The sequence below is a fragment of the Camelus bactrianus genome, chromosome 33 (assembly GCF_048773025.1).
Source record: "Camelus bactrianus isolate YW-2024 breed Bactrian camel chromosome 33, ASM4877302v1, whole genome shotgun sequence".
In the NCBI taxonomy this organism is placed as follows: Eukaryota; Metazoa; Chordata; class Mammalia; order Artiodactyla; family Camelidae; genus Camelus; species Camelus bactrianus.
Window position 1 is genome coordinate 19,340,833 of NC_133571.1, and position 19,194 is coordinate 19,360,026.

General features: G+C 53.3%; 1 protein-coding gene across 2 annotated transcripts in view; it reads right to left on the reverse strand.

The window, feature by feature from the left end:
* KIRREL3 (kirre like nephrin family adhesion molecule 3) overlaps positions 1 to 19,194 on the reverse strand; it is a 494,261-nt gene that overhangs the window by 67,522 nt on the left and 407,545 nt on the right. For both annotated transcript variants that reach the window (XM_045521700.2, XM_010961692.3), the window contains exons 4-5: positions 18,121 to 18,270; positions 12,948 to 13,097 (exon numbers count right to left, since the gene is read on the reverse strand). In XM_045521700.2, the coding sequence (XP_045377656.1) occupies positions 12,948 to 13,097; positions 18,121 to 18,270 (300 nt within the window). The remainder of the gene's footprint in view (positions 1 to 12,947; positions 13,098 to 18,120; positions 18,271 to 19,194) is intronic.

Here is a 19,194-nt window from a genome sequence, read left to right on the forward strand (position 1 = left end):
CTGGGGTTGGCGGGATCAGGGACAGCAGATTCAATGCAGGTAATGTGAGCCCATCGATCGGGGCTGGTGGCCACACCGCCTGAAGGGAGCAGGCCTCACACAATTGTTGCCAAGCAGGCGAATGCGCCTGATGTTGCCAGATCTTTGCAACAGAAGCCAGAAATCTGAATTTTTAATACAAAACCCTCCAGAATCTTAAATGTTGGTGATGAATTAAAAAAAATCTCTTAAGATGCTCTGGGCATCAACCAGACATGTCCGTGTATGAGTGCGGATCTGGCCTGCCAGCTGCTGGTTGCTACTTGTGAACCTGGGCGCGGGGAGTCGTAGGGTGTCTGCCCACTCTGATGGCCTCTCATTCTTTGGGAGACCCCACAATCCCTCGTACAGAGTAGGCATTTGACACCTCTTGTTGGACAGAGTTCCAGGCTCCTCATGTGTGCAAGGCTCAGGGGCCTGTCCTGGAAATGCTGCCCACAGCCCCCTAGCCCATTCCCCTGGGTCAGATAAGATGGGGCAGCTCCTCTGTCCAGTGGCCCTGGGAAGAAGCCATCCCCTCTGGGCGGGCACACCTCAGAGGGAGGGAAAGAGATTCAATTAAGCGCTGGTTCACAGCAAGTGCTAAAACCCTCCCTCCAGAGAACCGTTTCCTGCTATGGATTTTTAAGACCAGCGACTGGAGAATCACTCTCCTTTTTTCTTCTTTTGGTGCTGTGCCTCTAGTCAATAAATAAGTGGGAAATAAAGGATTTGCAAGAAAATAGAATGCAGTCAAAAGGTAAATTGTGGGCTTAAAAGCCCCTAAGAGACTGGCACAGACTCGGAAACGTTTCCTGGTTTGACGTACTCTCCTGCGCTCCGATGTGCATCTTGGAAAGGTAATCTTTAAAACTGATTTCCCTCGGTTGTGTTTCATTGGTGTAGAAACCGAACAGGCTGCTGCATTACAGTAATAACATCAACATTTCACCCACCTTCGCCTTAATTATTTTTCTGTCTTGCCAATGGAACCCATTTAATAAGATGTATAGGTGGTGGGGCGGTAGGGCGAGCGGGTGTGTGGCTCAGATAATGGGCCCGGTGGACTTCCCCTCACTGGGTGTCACAGGCGCAAAGACACGAACTAAAAGCTTTGCGGCACTGAGGTGATAATAATGTCAACGCTTCGCCTGCCTTCCCCTTAATTATTTTTCTCTCCCACTCTTGCCACCTGAACCTGTTCAGATAAGATTCCCACACAGATAAAAACCAAGGGCTCTCATTCTCTTAGGCAGATAAGCTGCAGCTTTACCGCGATTCTGTGTGAAAAGGGAGCTGCGAGTGGTACAGGGGCGTTCTCTCAGATCCTTCTGGGGAGGTTTCAGAGCCTGCGCATCCCTGGTGGACCAATGGCCGTGGGAAAGGGAGGCACGTGGCTGCGAAGGCCGCTGTGGGCACTGGGAGGGGCACCCTGGCCTGGATGCAGAGGAGGGGCCATCTCTATACACCTGCTCTCTCCTGTAGATGCTTCTAACTTGGGGTGAGTGCGTCTTATTGGACTGGCAGGGCGGGGTCCTAACTACACATGCTGAGGTGGGAAGCCCCATGAAAAAGACAGCAGGACCCCCAGGCAGGGCCACTACCCTCCTGCCAGCACCATTTGGTTCCCTGGCCCTGCAGCATTATTTTGCTTTTTAAACTCTGAAACGGCTTACTTCTAGGAAAGTGGAACTTACCCCTAAGTTTCTATTGGTTCCCTGAGCTAACTCTTGATTGGTCCATTTGTAGTGCTTCATTTGCATGGATCTCACTCCTGATTGGTCCATTTCTACAAAGCTTGTTCCTAATTAGTCACCTTTGTTATACCTTATTTGTATATGATGTTGTACAATGTTGCAAAGTCTAGACTGGCAGCCTATAAAGGCCTGTGTAAAGCTACAGACGGCGTCCGGAGCCTGGAGTGTTAACTCCTCTGGGCCCGCTGGTGTGATAAACCTGAGTTCTACAGCCCTCTGAGTGCTGCTTGGTCTCTTGTTCGGATCAAGGTTGCTGTCGTAACTGAGCTGTAACACTGAGTTGTAACACACTTTGCCGCAACAATACCACTGGGCAAACCCCCGAGATGGTGGGAAAAGCAGCTGGGATAGCTCTAAATTTACCGCTAGTTTGCTGTGTGGCCTTGGGGAAGTCGTTCAACCTTTCTGAGCCATAGTTTCCTACAAATGAAGAGGTTGGTCTAGATTAGGTGTTCTTAAATTTTGGGGAGCTTACTGACTGACTCCTTTGAAAATGTGAAACCTCTCTTACAAACTTTAGGCATAAAATCCTCTACAAGGATGTATCGTACAACATGGGGAATATGGCCAATATTTTATAATAACTATAAATGGAGCACAACCTTTCAAACTTGTGAATCACTATATTGTACACCTGTAACGTATAGTATTATACAGCAACTATACTGCAATAAAAAAATGAAATGTGAAGCCTCTCCCAAGAAATGCACATCTTCATTCAGAATTTTGCACCCAATTTTATAGGGAGAAAAGGCTTCAGGCCCAAATCCTTGGCATCGTCCTTGGCTCCTCTCCTTCTGTCATACCACCGTCCACTGCCCCCACTGCTACCATCCTAGCCCAAGCCCCCCACCTCTCATCTGTATTACTGTCAGAGCCTCTTCCTCTGTGCGCAGAGAGACGGGAAGTGAGCAGGGGTGTGTTTGGGGCAGAACAGGGCCAGCTCTTCTGAGGGGTTGGCTGTGTGGCCACCAGCCGGCTCCCCCGTGTCCTGCCTTCCACTCCAGAGGCTACAGTGGTGCAGTGGTGTCCCTGGCCCCGGGTGATTTCTCAGCTTCTAACATGGCTCCTGACACATTTACATATGGAAAGTTCCCCCTTTCTATAAACATTTACAAACACCTTGATCGACTTGTGAACATGCGACACTGTTTTGGAAGCCAGCTTTCGTGGGCTGTGGGGCTCCGTTAGCTATTTTCGTGGGTTGGAGGCAGCTGTGTGGGCTTCTGGGGGCCTACAATCCTCCCGCTTAGGAAAACCCCTACACGGGCAGAATAATTTAGAGGCCCAGAGCGATGGGAAAAGAAGCAGCGGGCAGTCCCCTGACAATGAGGCTTAATGGGATGGGAAATGGATGCTGTGGCGCTGGGGGCCCTGGCTCCAAGGTGCGTCAGGAGAACAGGGCTGCAGGGACAGGGTTTCTGCAGCCTTCGGGTCATTATGCAGGCCGCCTCTCTGACTCTGGGGCCCTGGGCAGCAGGAGGGTTCAGACAGGGCTCCCAGAGCCCATGGGGGCTGGAAGGAGACCTCTGATCTTAAGGGGAGGAGTAATTCTGAGCAGAACTTTGGGAAAGGGGAGGGGCATGACTTCATCCAGAAAGACCTGAATTCAGGTTCTAGCTCTCTTTCTTTCTTGTTGTGTGACCACGGGCTCTTTGTGGGTCAGCCCCTCAGCTGTAAAAGGAGACTTTGTGTCCTCTGCATCTGTGTCGTCCTGCGCGGCCCAGGACAAGGGATCTCTTGGGGACCGCTCCAGAGAGTCTGCTTTGGGTGGCACGACTGCATCTCTAACCTTCCTTCTAAAACTACACCCTCCCCTGCCCATTGGCTGCTGGGGAAACTTCCATTTAGTGGCATTTTCCTTTCTCATTTCATGCTGTAATGGAGATTCATTGCTAGTTTTAAATCCATAATTTGCCATGAAACCCTCGTCTCAGGCCGGGGCTGAGGTCAGAGCGGAGAAGCAGTGAGTTATTCTTACCCTGGTCTCCCTGCGCAGCTCCGGCCTCTCGGGCTTTCCTCGGGGCTGGCCCCTGGCGGAGTCCTGGGGGTGACCCCCACGCTGCCCCCGAGGCTGGCCGCGAGACGGGGCTTCGCCTGATGGGACTGATGGGCCCTGCCCTCCCTCTCAGTCAGCTGTGACTCTTCCCTCCGCGTCATTTCTCACTGTGGGACTCGGTGGAGAAGTGGGCCTGATGCTGGGGGTCTCTTGCCCCGCCTACTCAATCCTTTTCTGACAAGCAGTGGGGTCAATACTTTTGTCAGGTCACCAAAATTTATCAATTTCCCAATAGTGATTATTGTCTTGAGTGAGTGTTCTTGTGTCTTTCTATGGTGGGGGCACTGATGAATTGGCCATGCTCTGAGTTGCGCGCGCGCCTGTGTGTGTGTGTACCTGTGTGCACACCAGTGCGTATGTCCTTGTGCATGGCGTCTCTGTGTCTGGATGCATGAACAGGGAGCCTGGTAAACAGCCAGTGGCCAGCTGGGCTTCCTGACTGAGGAGGCAGTAGGGCACCCCAACAGAGGGCAGCTCTGGCCTGTGTTTTCTCCAGCAGGAGGAATGTTGGAGGCCACGTCCCAGCCAGAGGAAGCAGCCGGTGATGGCAGAGTGGGTGAGGACCTCCTCAAGGCAGCTGCATTCTGAAAGTTATAAGAAACTGGCTTGAATTTCATGGGCAGCCGTGGAGCTGCTGGTTCCACACTGAATGGCAGACACCAGAGGATCAAGGTCCTGACTTTTGCAAATCTCCATGGTCTGAGCCCATGCTCCCCGTGGCTCAGCAGAGGCGCCTGTTCAGCGTCTCCCAGGGTCACACTTAGTTACAGCAGCAGAAGGAAATATTATCCTTGCTCTTGGGAGCAAGGGAAGAACGGCTCAGGGAACAATGTCCCTCCTGCCCGACTCCTAAGCCACGATGGAATGAGGGAGAACTGCAGTCAGACTGTGGAGAGGATTTGCACGTCATCTTTCCAGCTCACGGTTTTCCCGGGGAGAAGGAAAGCAGGCCTGAGATGTTAAGCATCACGGCCCCACGTCTCATGGCTGGTCAGTGGCAGGACCAGGGCAATGACACACGCCTCTGGAAGTCCAGACCAGGGCCTTTGTCCTGCTCGGACCTGGAGAAATGCTGGTGCCCCGGGCATGGGGGAGGCACACTCAGGACCGCAGGGCCGCCTGGGGCAGCCTAAGTCATTTGGTGATGGCGGGGTGTACTGGGGTCAGCAGAACTAGAAATGCAGTGGTGGGGAACAGGAGAGGGGGCTGAGCCTCCTGCATGCAGCAGACCCTGGGTGGGCTCTGACAGAACCTCCCTGCCTTCCCTTGTGCAGGTGTTGAAAGCAAGAGATGCTGAAACAGCAGAGGGGAGGGGCCGGCCCTGGGGTGGCTGCGTGGGTGTGCCTCCAACAAGGCCACTTCGACAGCTTAGCTCTCCTCTCACTGGCCCAGTCTGTCCCCACCTGCCTCCTGCCACCTACATCCAGGCCAAGAGGGACGCCCTGAGTTTGCCTCCATCCCTGAGGAATCCTCAGCCCTTCTGGAGCCTTGGGAGTCTCCCAGCGTCTGTGAGTCTCCTTCCCTCCCTTCATTTCCCACCGTGATGGATGGGTCCTGGCTAGGGAGGAGGGGCCTCTCCTGACATCCCATGGAGGCTGAGATGAAGAACAGGGAGAGGGGAGGGGGCGGAGAGGCCACTCCTCTCCATGCATCATGGCAAATTATAGGAACAAGGAGGCTGAGGGGCCACAGGGGTTGATTTAGCGTGCAGCGGGACTCAGCGGCACTGCCCACGGTGACTCAGCTCTGAAGTCAACACACCTCCACCTGTGGCTACAGGGACCGCCAGGGAGACCCTCCATCTCCCCCATCCTCTGGCAACTGCTCTGGGCAGCCTCTCAGGGGGACATACGGCACTGAACCCAAGTGTGGACCTCAGAGACCCCGACCCCACCCTCAGGGAGCTTAGAGTGTAATTTGGAAGAGAGGGACCATTGGTCTGCTTCAGGTAATTTAGTGACACCTGCACGAGCAGGTGGGCACAGAGTTAAACCAGGATCCCAGAGAGGGGAGAGCAGCGGCCAAAGAGAGGGTGATGAGCGGAACCTGCTTCTGGCCCCAGGGACCGTGGGGGTGGCCTGAGTCCCCGAGAAGGGCGCCGTAGCAGGAAGGGCGAGGGCGGAGCGGCGGCAGGGGCGGGGGTGTGGGGGTGAGACGCACGGGGGCTCAGGCACAGCCTCCCATCTGCGGCTTCAGGAGCCAGGGGTGCTTTTTCTGCTCCTCCCTCCCATCTCTGGCTGGGTTGCTGCCCCTACATGAGGGTGACTGCAGGGTAATGAATGTGGCAGGAAACAGGCACACAGCACAAATGCGATATGGCACCTCAGACCAGGCCAGGGCCCAGGCAAAACGCGCCTAATGAGGAGATAAGGAAGTCAATTCTGTGCGTCTTCCCAGGCACATGGGCCGGGAGAGGCTGCAGGGCTCGTGTCTTCCTGCCTCCCTGCTGGATGGAGAAGCTTCCCTAGGACCCAGGCCTGACTCCCCAGGGAGGAGAAGTCGCTTGTCCGTGCCTCTAACATAGCAGGGATAATAGCAACAACAACCACAGGAATAATAGTAACAGCCAGCGCTTACGTGCCCGGCCGCATACGAGGCGCTGCTTTGAGAAACGCTCTACGTGTATTATTTTATGAAACCTTCTCTACAACCCTAAGAGGGCAGGTGTGATTATTCCCCCATTTTATACGTGAGGAAACTGGGGCACAGAGGGGTGGAAAACTGTCCAAGATGTCACCACAGGTTAAGAGACACAGCCAGCTTTCAAGTGCAGGCAGGCTGGCTGTCGGCGTCTGGGCTCTTAACCGTGAAGCCACGTTGCCTCTCTAAACCCAATGCAACACAACACAACAACACAACACCACTCTCACACGTATCGAGGGCGTACTATCCGCCCGGGACTGTTCTGTGTGGTGAGGGTCAGTGTCGTCACCCTAACTAGCCCCAAGCCCTGTTCCTAGGGTCACACGATGAACACTTACTAAGTACCTGGTATGTGTCTGCAGGCTGTGCGAGGCGTGAGGGGTGCATGCTGCCTCGGGGAGACCCAGCAGGGGAGACAGACGTGTGAACGGTGACGTTCAATACGACAGTGTTGTGACTGAGGCGAGGACAAAAGGCTAAGGGAGCGCAGAGCGGGACGGCCAGGTCATGTGGGGTTCAGGGAGGGCTTCCAGGAGGAGGCGATGTCTAAGATGGATCCTGACAGGTGAGCACGAGGTAGCCAAGGGAAGAAAGTGGGAAGCGCATCCCAGGCAGGAACACGCCTGAGTGAAGGCACAGAGGTGTGTGAGTGCGGGGCGCTGTGCGCTGGCTGTTATCCTGGACCTGGGGCTGCAAGGAAGCAGAGGGCAGGCCCGAGGGGGCCCCATGTGCCGCGGACAGAGCTTGGGCTTTGTTCTGTGGAGGTGCTTCCTTACCTCTGAAGAGCGGCTCAGACTATCCCCCACCAACAGGGCGACTGGCTGGCTTTCTTGACACCAGTTTCTGGAAGAATGATCTTAGAAGCCAGCGCTCTTGGGCTCTGTTTCAGCTCTGCCTTCCCCGGCTGTGTGACCTAAGCCATGCACTGTCTCTCTGGACCCACCTACCCAGGAGGTCAGGGGTTGGAAACTGGGGGTTTCCAACTGCCAGCCCTGTGGACTTAGGAGTCCTTCCCCTGCAGCTCCCCTGCTGGAAGATTTGCAGATGAGGCTTGTGGTTTTGAAAAATGCACCAGGTAAGGACACATCTGGGCCTTACCTGTTTGCCCCTAAGTATCTGAGGCTTGACGTCATTTGAAAGACTCCCTCTTTACTTGCCTTGCCTTACTCTCCATCGTTAAACGATTCATGTTGATTTAGGAAGCTTTATTTCTAATGGGAGCCACAAGATAGCAGAGTTTGTATTAGAACGCAGGCCCAGAAGAAGAGGGAAATGGGGTCGGAAGACTGGGAAAAATCCCCTTTTTAATAACTAACCAGACATCCACCATCCTCCCCTGCTCTGCTTTCTCATTTTCACAGCACACGTTACCCTCTGACATCCTACGCAGCTCCGCAACGCGCTTGCTTAAGGTTTCTTCTTTACTGACTGTCTCTCCCTCCGCTAGAACACAAGCTCCCCCAGGGCAGGAGTGCTTTTCCCTCTCATTTACTGATCGACCTCCAGTGCCTCGATCAGTGCCTGGCACACAATAGGTACTCAGTAAAGACTTGTTGATCGAATCCTTGGTGCCCTTGTCCTCCTGCTCTGGGTCCCCCAAATCCTTGCCTTGCACGTTTTCAGGAAGTTAGAAGGATCAAATGCAGTATCACCCTTGCAGCTCTGATCCTGGAACAGTTTTGGTTCTTTTCAACACTGGAGTTCCTGCAGGTGGGAGGAGCAGCAGTGTGCGTGGGTGTGAGCTCTGAAAGTGCATGGCCCTTAGTGTGTGTGTGTGTGTGTGTGTGTTAGTTTCATACTTACAATTCTAGGAGTTGCTATTTTTATTATCTCCATTTTACAGGTGAGGAATCATTCATTCATTCACTCATACATTTATTAAAAGTCCCCAGCGTTACTGAGCACCTGTCCTGGACTAAGTGCTGGTCATAGAGTTGAACCAGAGGACCAGGGGGAGCTCCAAGGACCTTGGCCAAGGTCACACAGTGAGTAAGCTGTGTGCAGGTATTCTGCTTCCCAGCCCCAGCCCCTCCTCCTGCACCACCACTCTGTGCACATGGCAGAGGTCCTACGCTGTGTCCCTGCAGAGGTGGCTGGGTGTACATGGAAGCTGCGTACTGAGGGGGCACTTTGGGGCAAAGGTGCGCCGCCACATCCAGAATCCCAGGGCTGGGCAGGAGTTTGAAAGGTCCCATCTGCAGCCTCAGAGTGAGATGGTGCCTAAAATACCCCCATCCGTTATGGTCTATGCCTCAGATACCATGAGAATTCGGGTTCCCTGGGGGATTTTCCTCAAATATTTGGTGGAGCAAATTGGGCTCCTTATTGTGTGGATGTCGTGGCTTTCTGGGAGCTGGACAGTTCTTAATAATAATAGGTCAAATAATAAGAGATCATCTGGTTTATCACCACCTTCATTTTACAGGTGAGGAAGCTGAGACCCAGAGAGGTTGGGCAACAAGGCCAAGATCACACAGCTGATTAACACAGGAACTCAAGACTGCTGCCTCCAAGCCTGCTGCTCTGTCTCTGATACCATGATACCTGAGATGTTCTGGAGGTGGAAAGATGCCCATTCCTTGCCTCACTCAGCTTCCCACGATCTGCCCCTGGCACCTCTCCCTTTCGGTCCCCTGGCTCCCTCCCTCTGCCTCCGCGGGATACCAAATGCTCAGTTCACAGTTGCTCCTTGCCTGATTGCATCTGAGAGCTGGAAACACAAGGTAATGAATGTGTCTGTGACTCTAGGCTTGGCTGCCGGGCCCGGGTCCCCATGCCCTGCCTGGAGCGCAGCAGACTCCGTGAGCCAGCCCCCTGGCTTCTCCATGCAGGCTGCTGGCAGATGCATATTTTAACAGTGCACATCTGTTGGCTATGTAATCTCTCGTATTTGCCCTTTTCACTTGGTGCTTTGATGGAAGACCCCTGGGGGTCTCCCTCTGCTCCCATTGAAGTGTTTGCTTTGCAGTTTTGCCGGAATACCATCTGATTCTGCTCTCACATCTTCTACAGGTTCTAATCAGGCTCTTACTTTGTTTAATTAAAAATCTATCTCAGGCAAATACAGACTAAATTAGGAAGCTCTCTCATTCCTGGAACACGGGGAAGGCAGCCCCTCTTGGGGAGCCGGCTGGGACATCTTCCCAGCCTGAGATGTCACAGCGAAGCCCCAGATGGGACCTTGGTTGGGAAGCTGACTGGCCAAGGTAGAAACACCCCTCTCTCCTCTGCTGGAACAGGACCCCTGTCTATCCATCACGGTGAACAGACCAGGGCTCCATTTTTAGAAGCCTGGGTTAGCTTCTGCATGCAGGGCCTCCCTCCAGGGCATCAGGCGGGGCTGTATACCTCAGAGAAACAGCCAGAGCCCTGCAGGACCAGCCCAGGGGTGGGGACCTAGGGTGGCCTTGAGGAGTCAGGGAGGACTGTAGGCAGGACCTAGGGAAGCTCTTTCCTGCCTGGGGTTAGTTTGTTCAGGAGGAATGGTTTTTGTGGAGTCTGTATGAAAGGCTGATGGACAAACGTCAGCTCCGGCCCCCTTCCAGGCTCAGGGAGTCCACCCAGGCCATCCTGCTGGGGTCTCCTAGGAGCTCTGCCTTCCGCCTCTTCACCTGATCTCCAGGCATGTAAAATATCTCTCCCCCAACAGACCAGCTCGGTGCCCAGAAGGCAGTGCCAGGTCAGGCCAGTGGAGTCGGGGTGCGGGGGTGGCGAGCCTTTTATATGTGACCCAAGACAAAATTAAGTCTCTTGAGATCAGATCCCAAGACCTGGCTCTGAGTCTTGGCTTTTAGTCAGCCAGACGAAGGAGATTCTGCTTGCTTTTAGAAACTCAGAGACTGGGCAGGAAGCATTGGTTTGGAGTTGGAAAATCTGGGGACTATTTTGAGGGTTAATTAAGCTGTGTGACCTCCCATGAGAGCCTTTACCTCTCTGAGTCTCAATGTCCTTATCTGTAAATCATTTGGGATAATGTGGACTTTGTTATCTAACAGAGATTGTGGGAAGGAAAGGAGGCTGGCCGGGTATGACTGGGAGAAGCTCCGATACCAGGACGGGAACTTAAGGATGAGAGGCGTCTCCATCTGTTTTCGGTCCTGCGTGAGGTCAGGAGTGGGTACTACTCAGATTCCTCCCATTTTAGCATCTCTGGGACCCTCAAGAAGGAGTACAAAGTGGGTGGGGGGAGGGGGACCGTAAAACCTCTGGAGATGAAGATTCTACAGCTCTGCTCAGCAAATCTGTTCTGGTCTTTTGCAATCCTCAAAAATCAGAAAATATATTAGACACTAAATCCTCCATCTCTCCTCCCTCAGTAACTGTACCAGTTGCAGACCTGGTCCCATTTTAGCCACCATCTCAGGAGAGATGAAGGCATCAACCTTTCTTCTCAAAAAACTAAAAATAGGCTTATCCTATGATCCAGCAATCCCACTCCTGGGCATATATCTGGAGGGAACTCTAACTTGAAAAGACACATGCACCCCAATGTTCATAGCAGCACTATTTACAATAGCCAAGACATGGTAGCAACCTAAACGTCCATTGACAGATGAGTGGAAAAAGAAGTTGTGGTATGTTTATACAATGGAATACTACTCAGCCATAAAAAAGCATAAAATGATGCCATTTGCAGCAACATGGACGGACCTAGAGATCATCATTCTAAGTGGAGTAAGCCAGAATGAGAAAGAAAAATATCATATAATATATGTGGAATCTAAAAAAAAGATACAAATGAACTTATTTACAAAACAGACTTATAGACATAGAAAACAAACTCATGGTTACCAGTAGGGGGAAGAGGGTGAGAAGGGATAAAATGGGAGTTCAAGATTTGCAGATACTACTATATATAAAATAGATAAACAAGTTTCTACTGTATGGCACAGGGAACTATATTCAATATCTTGTAGTAGCCTATAATGAAAAATAATCTGAAAAGGAATATATATGTATGTACATGTATGACTGAAACATGCTATGCACCAGAAATTAATGCAACATTGTAAACTGTATTTCAAAAAAAAGGAAAAAAAAGATGGCAGCCTCCCCCTTAAACACTGGAGGCCTGCTTCCTGGTCAAGTGATCCCAGCTTATTTACCCTCCAGACCAAGTTTATTTTCTCAATCCTTTCATTGCAGGCAAGGGGAGACTCGGAGGTTGAATGGGATTCCTGAGGTTGGCCCCGAGTTCCTCCTCCCCGTCTCAAGAAGCCAGGTTCCGGGCTGGGTGAGTGGCCCTCCAGGGCCTGTCTGCAGCTGCGCTTGGGGCAGGCTGCCCCGCGAGCTGGCCATGTAGATCTGAAGATAACGTGACACCCTCTTCAATATTTCATCCCTGAGCAGCCGTGCGCCTCATCTGCCCAGCGGCGAGGAGGCAGCACCCCAGCTGCTGGCCCTGTTGTCAAACTTCACAGCAGCTGCTGGAGGCGGGTGGGGCGGGAGGGGGCCTCCCTCCTCTGGCTGCCTGTGCGCCACCCACTACGCAGGGCTCTTTGCTTCTCTGAGCCTCAGCCTCTCATCTGGGGCAGCAATCCCTGTCCTGCAGAACGGGCGAGGGAGCCAGGGAGTGTGAGGGAGAGTGCTGTGAGCGCTGCTGTGAAGCACTATGCAAATGTGAGCTATTACTAGTGTGCCGGCTGGGTTCCCAGCAGGACGGGCTCCTCCTAACATCTGGCTGGAGGAGGGAGTCGACGGGTCTGAACTCTAAATCAGGACAAGGCAGCTTAAGGGGTAGCTGAGCCCATTCCCTGGTCTCCAGGCAGGTGTGCCTAAGTCAAGGAGTGGGGGCCTCTCCAGGCAGGTTGTCCCAGAGACGCGGAAGCTGAGATGAGGAAAGACCAAGGGGCAAAGATGTGATTTGGAACAAGAGCCTGAAATGACGTTTCCTAGGGGTGATGTAGGCAGCCCAGTCCTCTACCGGAGAGCCAGGTCTCCCACCGAGAGCCAGGTCTCCCAGGGGGCAGTGAAGGTGGGAGGGAGCAGGGTCGGGGTGGCCCCTGTGGGGGCTGGAATCGAATCGCAGAGAGGATCAAGCTCCAGGCTGAACCTGGCAGGAGAGGTGGTAGATGGGGCTTTGTTAGCACCCCAGGGAGGTCGAGTCAGGAAGAAGGAGCTCAGGGATGTGTCCCCTTCTCTGTATCTCCATCTCCCAGCACAGGACCTGATGTGGATCACACATGCAGGACGTGCTTCCTGACTGAGTAAATAAGCACCCAGGAGCCCTTTTTAGCGCCCCTGCCGCACACACAAACTGTCCCCCAGGGCTCCGGCCACTGCTGCCCCATGTGTCAGTACCTCCTCCCCAGAAGGGAGAAAGTGAAATTTCCTGCCCTGGACATCGGAAGGCCAATGCCAGCTGACCCATGTCCGGTGGGGGGGGCCCTCCAGCCTGGCCCCTGGCTTCTAGAGCTGAGCCCAGGGTGCTTCCCACAGTATCCTCTCCCCCGTGTACGGCCGGCTCTTACCTAGGACGGTGAGGCGTGCGGGGCGGGACCGGATGGCGGCCTGGATGGCCTGGCACTCGTACACGGCATCGTCTTGCAGCTCTGCCCGCAGGATCTTCAGGTGATGTTCCCCTGACAGGTGGTTCCCTACCACCAGGTACTGTGGGTAACCTGCGGGGAGAGCAGGCATATCAGGGGGGCTGGGGCAGGGGTGGAGGAGATGGTCGGGACAGATCGGCACAGTGGAGGGGACACTTGAGCAGGAGTGGTGGGGGTGGGCTGGAGGGCTGGCAGAGCAGGTGGCTGCTCACGGTCCTGAGCTCAGCGTAAGGAGCACAAGAATGGGTTTCCCCAGGGTGTTGGGGCAGTGTGTGTGCGTGCCTGTGTGTGTGCGTGTGTGTGCGTGCGCGCGTGTGTGCGTGTGTGTGTGTATGTGTGTGTGTGTGTGTGTGCGCGCGCGAGTGTGTGTGTGCGTGCGTGCGTGTCTGTGCGCGTGTGTGTGCGTATGTGTGCGTGTGTATGTGTGTGTGTATGTGTGTGTGTGCGTGCGTGCGTGTCTGTGTGCGTGTGTGTGTGCATATGTGTGTGTGTGCGTATGTGTGTGTGTGTATGTGTGTGTATATGTGTCTGTGTGCGTGTGCGTGTGTGCGCGCGCGTGTGTGTATGTGTGTGCGCGTGCACATATGTGTGTGTATGTGTGTGTATGTGTGCGTGTGTGTGTGCCCGCGCTTGTGTGTATGTGTGTGCGCGCACATACGTGTGTGTGTATGTGTGTGCGCGTGCGCGCGCGCGCGTGTGTGTGTGCACGCGTGTGTGTGTATGTGTGTGTGCGCGCGCGCGTGTGTGTATGTGTGTGTATGTGTGTGTGTGTATGTGTGTGTGTGTGTGTGTGTGTGTGTGTGTGTAAGGGTATCGTGGGTTTTAGGTTTAGAAATGATAGGGAAGCTATTAATAGAGCGGGAAGGAGAGAGCAGGGTTGGAAGCACTAAGTGTGGATGGACACAGCAGGGCTATTACCCTGGAAAGGGGCGCGCTCAGCGCTGCCGTTTAGCAAGCAGACACACGTTCTGATAAGGAGACACGCGGAGAGACAGAGAGACCCAGGCTGAGATTCACAGGGAGCAGACCGAGTCAGAGGGAGAAAGAAGAAGGAAACAGAGAAATACTTGGGAAAGGACCAAGAGTGGCTTTTGGGGAAAACTTTTGCTTCAGGATAGACAGGAAGTAGAAACCAAGGTCCACCCCGCCAGCGCCCAGGAACCTCTGGTCACTTTGAACCATAAGTGGCTCTTTTCTGGTCATTGGTAGGACCACCCTTGAACCCCAGGGCCTGATTAAACACTTACGAGGCACTCAGGACGTTTAGGAATTTGGGGCCTCTTATACTGCTGACGATGAATAATAGATAAATAAAAGCTTGAGGATGATAAATCTTTAAGCAGCTCTCCTGCTGCTGTGCAGGACTGAATATAAATGCCGGCATGGGTCGTGGCTGGCCAGGCAGGGCCGGGCCTCTCCTTTCGGGTCCTGGGCCCCCAACTTCCTTAGTTTCTCCCAGCAGGAACTGTTCTCCACCCAGCCCCTTGCCGGGGCTCTGCTTTCTCCCCACCAGTCTTTCACAGGGTCCTTCTTCCCTGCCCTTGTCCCCTTCCCTCCTCAGAGACCCATCTACCCTCCAGCAGCCCCAAACTGCTCCTCTTTCTGAAGGGCCTTCGCTGGGACAGAGCGAGCTCTCAGAAATGTGCTACTGGAGGAGGGCATTGGGCACATCTGGCCTTTTGGAGAGGATGAGGGCTTAAGAGACAGAAACAGAGACAAAGGGGTGTGCAACAGCTCTCTTAAAATATTTCTAAGTCTCTTAGTGGGGCTTAGATGTGTTCATGCAGCTCCCAAGGACGGCATTAACATCAACGGGCAGAATTAACATGGGGAAACACTTTAAGGATATTGTTAACAATTTACTGGTGTCCAACAAAGATCTGGGCACCCAAAGGTGGTAGTGAGGTCCCCGTCACTGGCTACATTTAAGCAGAGGTTGTATGATCACCTGTCAGGGACGTTGCGGAGGAGATTTCTACCCTGGATGAAGTACTGGAGCTCCGAGGGTCTTCCAGAGCTGGGGCAGTGCTCCCTGGGGATGGGCTGTTAAAGGCACCCATTCCTGGTCAGTGGAGGTAGCTGGGATCCTCCACCAGGCTCCCAAGGGTGCTTTTTGGGTGCATCCTGTGTGGCTGAGCCTTGCAGGCTCACGTCTTCATGGCTAGTATTGTCCTCAGCATGCCATCAAATGGCCCTGCCCTCCACAGCTGTTCGGGCCTGGCCAGAGATGCTACAAGCCATCATCTGTACTCCCAAGAGCACCGCCTCCCCTCCTGCCAGCCGCTCCTGCCCTCTGATGGGCTTTGGAAGGAGCCCGGGGAAGCTAGGCTGGCTCTGCTCAGGGCGGGGTGAGGGGCTGGATGTGGGTGTTTTCCACACTCTCCCTGCTGCGGCTGCCCTTGGTGAAGCTGGCTTATGGCCCTCAGCCCCTCTGGACCAGCCTCTGGATCCTGCGGTCCTGTGATCAGCCCCTGGTCTCCTGCAGGCTTCTTGTCTGGAGCTGGTGTTTTTGTTGTCTTGCAAGCGATCAGAGGCCAGATTTTGCTCTCATCAGCTGCTGAAAACATCAGTGATGGGTTTGTTTGTATTTGCCTAATTAGGCGGCGAGCCGTGATACCATCCCAGGGACCCACAGCATCTTCGGAAAGTGCAGGCCCAGAAGTGCAGGTTCTGAGGAAGCTCTAGCTCCTTCCACAGACTCCTTACTCTCTCTTGCTACTCCCGGGGCAGGAAGCAACATTATTGGGATTCTGGGTTCTACAGACAAATTGCCTGGGTTCCAACCTGGTTGGAAGCTCCATCACTTCCTAGCTCTGTTGTCTTGGGTCAGTTACTTTAATTTCTTTATGCTTCCATTTTCTTATCAGTAAAATAGGGACAATGCTAGAACCTTACAGAGTTATCTTCACCCTAACACCATAAGATAGGATAGTCTAGGTAAAGTGCCTGGCACACAGTAAGTAGTCTGTAAATGCTGGTTTAACGTAACAGTGCTGCAGGGCAGCCCAAGAGGGCTCCTCCCATCTTTAGGAGGAAGAGCAGACCAGGTACAAAGGCTTCTGGGGTTAGGAGATAGGGTCCCACGCATTGGGACTGGGCATAAGTTTGAATCAATTTCTTCCTCAGCTGTGACTTTATTTACCTGCCAAATAAAGGGTGAAATCCTTATTTTTCTCCTTGTGAATCATTGTAGATTTATGAGATCCTGTGAGCTTCTTAGAAGAAAAATGTTCCATCAATATGAGGCAGTATATTTATAAATCACTTCCCTCGACTGTTTTTTCCAGCCTTGGTGACCAGAAAGACATTGAGGTCTTCCGTTCAGGCATCACTCCTGGTAGACTGCATGGGGCCACACATTTAAAATAGAAGAGGGCGGAGCTGCAGCCGGATGAAGTCCCCCGACGCTGGGCTCCAGTCTCCTTGTAGTTTTAAGTGCTCTGCAAATACGTGCAGAACTGAATTCTCTATTACCCTCACTTTCTTATCAGGCAAGAAACCAGTGTTTATTGAGCATCTGTCATTATTGTCATGATGCTATTTTGGGGGGTGATCAAATACAGAGAAACTTCACACTCGAGTCTGAGTTCATTGGCTCTGCAAGAAGAGGGCTGACCTTTCTATCAACAGACCAAGTTAGAGATGAAGCAGACCCCAGTTCCATCATTGCCCCCCAGCACGTAGCAGGACCAAATCCTCCATCCCAGAAAGCCATTCATGGAAGTGGATGCCAGAGGGTCAATTATCCACGTGGTGGTGACCACTTTGTGAACCATCCATGGTGTCCTGCGGCCCCCTCTTGCCCAGCAACCCAACAAGACCCCAGTCCCTCACCGAAGCTGAACACCGCTGGCCGGGAACTCAGAGCCTCCTTAACTAGCAGCGTTGAGAGCCACGCGGAGCGTGAACGTATCAGGTTTGGGAGGCTCCTTGTCATCTTCCCTGTCCCTCTGGGGTAAGGGAGTTCAGAGTCCCTGAAATTGGCTGGTTCCCATAATACTTAAATTTTATGGCCGCACAGTATATTTTGGAGCTATTGTGTATTTTATCCCTGCTCAGCTGGGCGGCAGCTCTCAAGCCCTGTGATGCTTTTGACCGTTGCTATAATGTTTCAATATACATTTTTGGCGAGACATAACTCCCATTTTAAAATATTAATTTCCCATCCGTCATGTTCCCAAGTGCGCTTGGATTTTTATTTTTCCTGTAGCTGCACACCACAAGAGAGGCAAAGCTACTTCTCGGTGGCATTCGTATTTTTCTCTCCTTCTCCACCCTAGACGTTCTCCAGTCCCAGGGACACCCACATCCCTCGTTCTGAATTTTATAGTTTATGCTTAGCTTAGTGAACAGCCACATGCCTTCTCTCCCGGGGCGAGAACAGTGATGGCTGACGGGTGAGTGACCTGGAAGATGATCTCATTCTTTTTTCTCCCAGGGGAGAATATGGATTGGAAAGGTGTCCATATGGGCTTATGGGTTGACATTTACAATAGTTAACAGGTGACGGGGCGTGGGCACCAAGCAGGCAGCTTAGATGCCAGTCACCAACAGACACAGGAGCCCATCTTTGCTGAGTACCAGCCTGGGTGGGCTGAATAAGACTTGGAATTTATTTTAAACACTTTTCTTTTCTTCCCATCACATGGTAACCCCTCAAACCAGCCAGGTTTCTTTGACTTTTCAATCTGCTTGGCTCCCTTTAATGGACGGGGGGGCAGGAAGAACTGGGCTGTGACTTAGGTGGGGAACATTTTGGACCAAGAAACAAGAACACGGCACTTCTGGAAATCCGACTTTATGAGACACGTGTTTGACCCTGGAATGGACCCTCCAGGGCAACAGTGTGTTAGGTGCAGAACTGACCGCGAGAGTGAGGACTGACTCGTATTTCATCAGTCGTCAGAGGGGCCCTCAAGGTCCTGTGGATTCTGGCCCCCGGGCCGGCTTTGCCTGACTCTGCCCGTGGGATCTGCAATGAAAGCTGAGATTTAATCCTCAAACCCCTGTGAAGATGCAGTTTCCTAGGAGGGTGGTGGGTGGGCCGGGGAGGGGCGAGTTCCAGGCCTTTCTGAGGAGACCTGGGGGTACTCACTTGAGAGGTCCCTGCCCACGCCCAGAGCCAAGCCGTCTTTGATCCACAGAACGAAGCCATCATATTCGGGGATGGCGCACAGCAGGGTCACCGGCTGCCCCGACACCACGGCCTGGTCCTGGGGCTGCTGGCTGAAGGAGTACACTTGACCTAGGAAGGAAAAAACACAGCAGCCAGTTACTTGCAGAGAGCGGTGCCTGGAGGGCTTCCCCTCAAGTTGTGGGAGCAGAGCCCAGGCTGGCCCAGGGGACCAGGGCCCCCGGAGCGCCTCACTTTCTGCCTGGGGCCCAGCAGTGCTTCCTCGCTGCTCCCAGCTCAATCCTCCGCTTTCAGGAGCCGGCTCCCGGCTGCAGCATCCCTGCTCGTCAATCCTCAGCGCACTCGCGCTGTGGTCCAGCCATCCTCCAGCCCGCACATGGGCCGCGCCCCACTGCGCTTGGGACATGCTGTTCCCCTTTCCACTTCACGCCACTTCCTGGCACCTAGTTCCACGAGAGGGCAGAGGCAGGAGAGAGACCCCCAGCCGGAGGCTGTCTGCAGGGGGTGTGCTTCAAGAGGGCAGCGGGCGTGGGGGTTGGTGTGCTTCAGATAAACCTGAGAATCCAAGAAATAATCTTACTGTTTTCGTGGCTTCCAGGATGGGACTGAGGCCAAATTCAGCGGGATGAGGGGTGGTGTAGTGTGGTGGGTGGTGTGGGTGAGGGAGCAGGTAATTAATTCTCTCCACCTGTCCTCCTGTCCTTTTCTTTTCTGCAGCGGACCCTACCCCAGCCTCACTCTCACTTGGGAGCAAATCACCCAGTGTGACCCCATGCCCTCCCCATTGACGCCTCACTGAACCCGCTAAGCAGCCTGTTCCTATGTTACTAAAGAGACACCCCCACAGTGTGCATAATAGGCCAGGTATTGTTCTGGGATGTAAGAATATCGGCTCATTAACATTTTCACCCTCGCAACAACCTAATAGGTAGGTACTACTTTTATCCCCATTTTCCAGATGAGGAAGTGAAGCCCAAGGAGGGGAAACAGTCACAGGAGCCGTGCATGTTAATTACTCGCCAGGTGCCCCGTACG